The 8139-nt window shown below is 33.1% G+C and overlaps 1 protein-coding gene across 1 annotated transcript; it reads right to left on the bottom strand.

Moving 5' to 3' along the window:
• Positions 1 to 520: 520 nt before the first annotated feature.
• On the bottom strand, positions 521 to 985 carry LOC128219378 (uncharacterized). Its single transcript, XM_052927188.1, has one exon. The coding sequence runs from the start codon at positions 983 to 985 to the stop codon at positions 521 to 523; it is 465 nt and encodes a 154-aa protein (XP_052783148.1).
• Positions 986 to 8139: the final 7154 nt, after the last annotated feature.

Raw genomic sequence — 8139 nt, 5'->3', positions numbered from 1 at the left:
CAAGGAAAACCTTACTTTGTCAAATTATTCCAATGCATAAGGAAATAATGACTCTTCAAAGGTTTGCGGCTTACCATTTGAGGGAAATGGCCGTTTCTGCTTTTTATGAAACATGTTTTATACATGTTAACTATAACATTTTGTGATCACCGGACTTCAAATTTTATTAAATTCGAATTGGTTAATGGACAAAACACAGGACTATATAAGTATGTTAAGTATTTAGTATGTTATGCATGTTTTAAAAATGTATATATTTCCCAGAAATTGTTACACTTGTGACAACAATAGTGCTTAAAGTAATTTCTTTAAATAAAGAAGTCTTTCATAAATTATCATTATACCAAGCATATGTATGTAATGATTACTGATTAAAATGCATTATAACACATAACTATTCAACTTTAAACTAACAAAAATTACAAAAGCATATGTCTAACATTAAAGCGTTCAACATATGACAGTCCTTTTTACATGTTGATAAGAAGAAAATGACTGTTATATGTTGAACACTTTAATGTTAGACATATGCTTTTGTAATTTTTGTGCTAGCCCATGCATGAGATTCTTTTGATAAAGTTTTTCTTGCACGTTCTGTTTGTTTTGTGGTTGTCTGCCCTTTCACAGCTGATTTTGACCTTAGTAACTCAACTGATGACATACTTGCATTTTCAGCAGCTTCTGTTTTAAGAGCAGCAGCCTTTCTGTGCTTTTTCTGCCTTAATCTGGCTTTGGCTTTTATTTCTTTATCATATTTAGAATTGTTTTTTCTCAGCTCTTTAACCTTCTGTCTATATAATTCATTCTCGGCCTTCACTTTTTGTTTCAACTTTTCAAACTTTTTCTTAAGTTTGGGATCTGATTTTAGTTTCTCCCTGTACCTTTTTACCCGTTCTTTTGAGCTTGAAGAGGGCTTGCTTTCACTATCCCTATCCTTATTCTTAAAGTTTTTCCCTTTAAAAGGGAGTTTGACCATCAGTCGCATGTTTAATTGTTATTCTTTACTGTTGACCTGTGTAAATCAAAAGTATTATTCATAAAAGTCAAAAGATGAATATTATGTCACAAGTGTTAACGTTTCATGGCATGTTGCAAAACTTAAATAATTATATTCTATAATCATATTTATTTCATATTTTCTTTATTTCTGAGGATGTAAATTATCAATCATTAAATTTAGTTTTATAAAAACTTGACTAAATAGTTTTAAAAAGAAAATGTTCCCTTCTGCATTTCTACAAAAACAAATTGTCATGTATTTTAAATGGTACTCACTCAAAACTTGGCTATGCTATACTTAAAATATGTTTTAATGTTCCTGCATGTTAACTTAACACAACGAAGAGTAATGGAGTTATGGATGTCTAAAAATATGCGACATGCTCAAAATGCGTTACACTTGTGACATCAGTTATGATCAGGTAGTGAAGTCATTCACTTCCCCACTTGATCATTTTTTCTATACATGTTGTTTTTGGACTTCCTGGAAGTGAAAAAAAGAAAAAAATGCATTGTTAAATATGAATGGGAAAAATGATGATGTTTAAAACATATAATGTTACACTTGTGACATTCCTATGTTATGTTAGTTAATCTAGACTAGATACAAATTCTCTTTGTTTTGAGTTAATATGCTACTTGTTCTACAAAGCCAACAGATTGTTATTCATCAGAAAAATAGTCTCTTTATATAGTGCCTTATAACTTTTCAAGGCAGCTCCAGTACTTTGAGAACTCTGAAATTCTGAATGATTGAAAATTCAACAGGTGTGAATTAAAACATGCTAGTTATGAATTTAACTAGTAAGAATTATAAGTGAAAGTATAAAACTGTTTGAAGTGGTTATAGCAAATTTTCAGTTACATTGAGTCATTTTTTAATACAAAAAAGTTTTGAACTTTAATTAACAAATTACACAAAGGGTAATTTAAAAATGTCACACAAAAAGCGTTACACTTGTGACATTTTTGACTACATATTTCACCGAAACTTTTTAACAGATAATGCTACATCTCTAAAAGTTGGCACAATTATAAGCAAACAAGCACTCCACATAATAGTACACACTATCTGCATATATTTGCTATATATCTCATTAAAACATTGATTAAAGTAAAGGCTGCATTTTTTTTTGAAAACACCCAGGTGCTAATACTTGTCTCATTCATTGAGTGTTTGATATATCATTGCCAAACTTTCAGTATGTGTTGCATATAGCCTTAAGTTGAACTATAGGAGTTTTGAAGTCTGTTTCTGAAAAAATGTTGCTTAAATAGGCTCAAGACCACAGTTATCTGCCCCCTGTTGACCAAGATCCGGATGTGAATATAGAAAAAAGAGTGCTTGTGTTCAAGTATCAATATTTTATTAAAGTGAATGAAAGAGGAGAAACAGGTGGCCTTTTTGCATAGAGCTTAACATAATTTGACACTGTATTGCAAAAACTGATAGTTTTCAGTGTAAAAATTGGAAAAATCATTGCCTGTGGAACTTTGTAAATTGGTTGTTTGTAGCCTTATTCCGTCTTGACCTCAGGGTCATGTCTTACTACTCAATTTTGTGAGAAAACGCAATAGTCCACCCTATGTTTTCTTGTTATTAAATTTTGTGTCTTGGATTGTTCTACAGCAGCCAGTTACTTGTTTTTCAATTGGGACTGTTTAAAAGTAAGAAGCCAAGTTAGTGTCTAAATGAAACATACATTAAAAATAACTGTGGTCTCACGCCACATAGCATGCGCTTCTAAAAATAGGCATTTTTTTGTTTCCTCAAGTCTGAGGTGGTAAGCGCTTATTAAAATGTATTGTGAATCTGGTTACAACCGGTGTTTGCCTTATTTCTAAACGACATTTGCAACAAAATGACAGCTATTAAATGTGAACAAACAATAATTACAGAATAAATTGATTAAACTTGAAAGTTGTGTTATGGTAAAAATCTTATATATATATTATATAAATTTAACTGTGTTCGGTATAATAAAATAAATATTGCATGGCTTCCAGTGTGACAGTACATATTGTCAACATTCGGGTAAATATTTATATAATGACATATTTTGGGATATTACTCAGGACAAAAACATTGTACGTATATGCTTAAGAAGACTTTATATCAAAGTAATAGCACTGTTTTTGTCATAGTTTAGGGATAGAGTTTCTATTCTATTTTTATCAGAAATTAAACAGCTTTTTATGTAATTTATTGTGATACCTTTTTTTTTCATTTATTGTGATTTCGGATGTTAAAGCTGCACTCTCACAGATTGAACGTTTTGACAACTTTTTTATTTTTTGTCTTCGAACGAACAAGTTTTTGCGTAAATATCTGCAAATGAATGATAAAAGACTTCTGACAAAAGATCAGATCACAGCTTTTCATATTTCTGTCCCAAAAACGATGTTTTATGCATTTTTAATAAACCGTTAGTAACGGTTTAAGCCATAAAACATTAAATTTGGATTGGAAATATGAAAATCTGCGATCTGATCTTTTCTCAGCAGTCTTTCATCACTGGTAAGCAGATATTTACACACAAGAAAATCAAATTCCAAGACAAAAATTTAAAAAAAAGTTGTCAAAACATTAAATCTGTGAGAGTGCAGCTTTAAGTAACAGCAAAACTTTTACTGCATTTTGATTTTTTCCTAAATAATCAAATGTGTGCAGAAATGACAACCTCAAATAAGTGGATTTTTCTTTATTTTATATCAATGCTTTAAAGGAAAACAATCAAAAGCAAAAAGTACTTGCTTTAGTTCATGTACAAGCAGGAAAGTTATTAACCACTTCTAAACTTGACAATCATGTTCATTACACTGCTTAATTAAGACCATGTAGTAGTAACTTTCAATCCATTCTTTTTCAAAAGATTATCAATTATTCTTAGTATAAGCCTTAAATATATTTGAGCATTATCTTATTCATTCACTTATGTTGCCCTCAACATTCAAATGATAAAACATTTGAAACTTGTAAGGCTCACTTTTGTTTTCATTTTCAATTAAAAAAAAATCATGCATTTTTTCTGTTACTTTTTTATATATTTATTTTCTAATTACAGACTTATTCTACAATTTTACTATAAACGAAACACTTATGTGATGGAAATATATTGCAGATATTGAAATGTGCTTTAAAAATATACTAGTTACTAGTTTTTGAAAATGGAAGTAAACCCCTTAAATCTTTTGGTTTGAAAACATGAAGTTTTAATAAAAGTTGAGTAATGTTCTTATGTTTGACCCTTCCCTCAATGGGCAATTTATTGCATTCATATTTTTTATAAAAAAATTTCCTTAACTTTTATTGTATTTGTATTTTTTTCTGTGTAAACAAAATAGTTTTTTTTTCAAATGTGATAATGCTTTTGACATGTGATATTAAAATAATTGTTTTATTTACTGTTAATCAGGGATTATACTCATGCATTTGGTCAAAGGAATGTTTTACTGATGTTGCAGTTAAATCAACATATTTTATGAAATGGATAGTGTTGAAGTTAAATTTTCAAATATGAGTATTGAATGTTATTGTTACAAGAATATATACTCATCTTTTACTTTTTTTTAAAAATGTCTTCAGTATCAGCTGAATGCTCATGTTTTATCCTCATTATAATTATATGCTACCTAGTTCTTGTTTATAATAATTGATAATTTGTCTACTGCAACATAACTGTATGCATTTCACATTACTCATTTACAATGGCCATGTGCATATTTATTATATTTTATAGCTTTAGTTTATAAATGTATGTAGATAGTAAATTAAGGACTCATAAATAAACTGTGAAATACTTACTGCTTGCTTTATGGAAGGTGTGAAAGACCAGTACTGATAAGGATTTACATCTGGTAATAGGAACCATTTCCTTCACACTACTTAGCCGATTTCTTTCACTTTGGTCTTAATTATGCACCAGTCAATTTTAACCACGCCCCCCCCCACCCCCAGGTCCGGGGGTATACTGGGGATAGCCAGGGAAATGGGCCGTGTTTTTACCTTTCGGGTGTATTTGTTCAATGGAATGTTTTACTAATGTTGCAGTTAAATCAACATATTTTATGAAATGGATACTATAGTCTTAATTATGCACCAGTCAATTGTAACCACGCACCCCCCCCCCCCCAGGTCTGGGTGTATACCGGGGATAGCCCGGGAAATGGGCCGTGTTTGTACCTTTCGGGTGGCCCCGGAGTGCCGGTTGAATGCGGTGGTTTTGTCTTCGCTTTAAATATAGCGGGGCATGGGACTTATCTAGGGTCCCTGGGGTACAGGGGCATTTGGCAGGGATTTTACCATCTGTTCGTACCCGCAGGGCGAGGATTTTAGCCGGGGTTGGCTGGACCGAAATTCAACCTCCCCGCTATTCCCCGGACCAGGGGAGCCGTAGTTACAATTGACTGGTGCATTACTAATCAAAATACTAAGAGACCATGCAAAGTACAGTGTGTATATACTAGTGATGGGCGATCGGCTTGGATTTTCATAATCGATTAATCGGAGACCCTGATTGATCGATTATCCGATTAATCGGCTGTAATCGGACAGTATCACAAAAGCATCATTTTCTGATGTATATATCAATACTTAGTTTTCATGTGTGTTTCATTTCTTATGCTTCAGTCAGAAAACAGGTATTATTTCTGGCATATTGAATAATGGGGGGGGGGGGCTTGGTTACAATTGACTGGTGCATTAAATAAACCGGTTTTGAAAATTAAATTGAAAAAAAATGAGACATAACACATTGGTTTTGGATGGCATTAGCTATTAAAAATAAAGAGTAATCGGAAATTAAATAAGCAAAACTTTTCTCACGTATTTTCGGAGTTGGACGGCAAACATTTCCATTCTTCAAACAGTTTTTACATTGATCTTGACGTTCATTTCAATATGTGAGCACAGCTGGGGTCGATCAAGCCTAGTTTCATAAGAATCTGGGCTTGAATGACCCTAACCATTTTGCTGGAATAATTTGCACTTGTCCAGCACCTGGACGACCGATATCCAGGGTAATCAAATATTTTTAGATCGATGTCCCCCCTGGCCGTCCGCCATCATAAAGCTATTTGAACGCAAAGAAAAACTAAATGAAAGTACTGTTAAAACTCAAAGTATCGGTTACTTCCCTTAGCTCTAAGTTACTGCTGTATATAAAGTTGGAAATTTACTGGATTCAAGCAAACTTTTTTTTTCGATTATGGAACGATGAGGTCGCCGATCCCCAAATTAGGAATGTCTGCCGATATAATCGATTATCGGCGATCATCGGCCCATCACTAGTATATACCACCTGTTTCCAAAATAATGTTTTGACAGTGCTTTTGTGAAAAGCACATTCAAAAAAGCCTCTTCGTCCTTGCCATATGAATATTCATAAATTAAGGCTCTGTCCTTAACTTGAAAAAACATGTACTGAAAAGTTTGCGACTTGTTTATATAAAACAGCTAGTTGTTCTTGATGGCCCGAGAGGCGAAAAATGCCGGCCGCGATGTATTGTACAACATGTGTTTCATAAAAAGAACTACGATTCCGGCAGTAACACTTCAAGCCCGTAGACGCCTTAGTTCATATTATGACTGTACTTGTCTGGAGTCTTCCTTAGTGCAATGTCTCATTTTTCTCCTAAAAAATCATGTAAACTAAAAACAACAACAACAGACAGTTTAGCATTTGAAACAATCATACTGGCATAAATACACAAAAAAAATTAAAAAAATGTAGAGGACGAATTTTAGTTGGTACGATCGGGATTGGGTACGAATGTTACATTCAGCCTGGCTGTTATTTAATTGTCTTTGGTAAAGTTATGCTTAATATGTTGATGTTTTAGAAAAAAATGAGAATAAAAATCACTGCCTTTGCTTAAAAAAAACACTTATACAGCATAGAAGATTGATAAAATAACTCCGAAAATCGTTCCGACAAAATGGCGGTTTCGGCGATTTTTGACATGATCGTAGACATGAAATGTAAACGCGACATAAGCATCAAAATATTTTGGAGGATACAAAATAATGTTCATCATGAATATTTTACAAATTCACTTTCAAAACATTTACTGATAAATTGATGTATTTGATTGTGTTAGCGCCAGCTTTCCTATGTCTACAAATCGGCAGTGACCGTCTGCTTTAAATCAACAATATTTAAAATTGCGAGTCTCGTCTGTACAATACAATTATCAATTATTTTAAAAGGTTTAATAGTGCTTGACAACATTTTTCACCATCCCTTCGCATTTTCTATAGCATTTTACGAACTTTCATCTTTGAATGAACGAGTACTCATTGTATATTCTGATTGGCTGACATTCAATAGCTCCGCCTCCTGGCGATGTTTCACTAATATTGGCTCTTCCTAATTATCGGATTAGAAGATGGCCGTTTATGAATATAATATTGCCTCCCTTAACAGAAACAATGCGTGATTTCAACCAGAGGCAACAACGTCGACCGAGACTATCCGAGGGTTTGCAGATGTACTGTTCCGCCTACTGGTGCAATATTATTTTTTTTTAAACTTACTTTATTTTATTTTTTTAATCATTTCTAGAATCATGTGTGAACCTCGCCATTGTCGGCTTATACACAAATAATTAAAGCGCCTTGATTGCAAAGACGAACAAGTAAAGGGTAAACCCCTTATCGCAGCGTATCATGACGTCAGCGGGTAACAGTGCATTAACGAGTCACAGTGAGAGTTGACAGAGAAAGTGTTACCCAGTGAAGCCTCCTATATATGGAATAAAGCAAGTGAGGTTAATTGTGTGTCAGGTTCAACTCTATTGGAGTTGATTTAAGCTTAATATAATCACTGCCAAAACAACAACTCGTCATCGTTTTCAATATATTTTCCTTTAAGTTAACCATATTGCGTATTTAACGACTTTGTATCTTAAAGGTGAACATACCGTAAGAAATTCCAAGCAATGCTTGTAATGCGTTCCTTTTGTCATGGGGTCTAAACACCATTTGTGCAATAATACATCCTTCCGATAGCATCAAGAAAAAGGAAGTCAAAAATATGCTTGAGTCTCAGAAGGCATTTGAAGACCGCGCTTGACGTATAATGTAGGGGCATTGTTGTTTATGAACTGTTGATGATGCAGTGTTGTTCATGCAATATCCAC

This window comes from Mya arenaria, chromosome 15 (genome assembly GCF_026914265.1).
Source record: "Mya arenaria isolate MELC-2E11 chromosome 15, ASM2691426v1".
NCBI lineage: Eukaryota > Metazoa > Mollusca > Bivalvia > Myida > Myidae > Mya > Mya arenaria.
The sequence above is the reverse complement of the archived record's forward strand: the minus strand, read 5'-3'. Positions and strand labels throughout refer to the sequence as shown.

Coding starts and splice junctions, on each gene's coding strand:
- LOC128219378 (XM_052927188.1), bottom strand. CDS start 985: ATGCGACTGATGGTCAAACTCCCTTTTAAAGGGAAAAACTTTAAGAAT.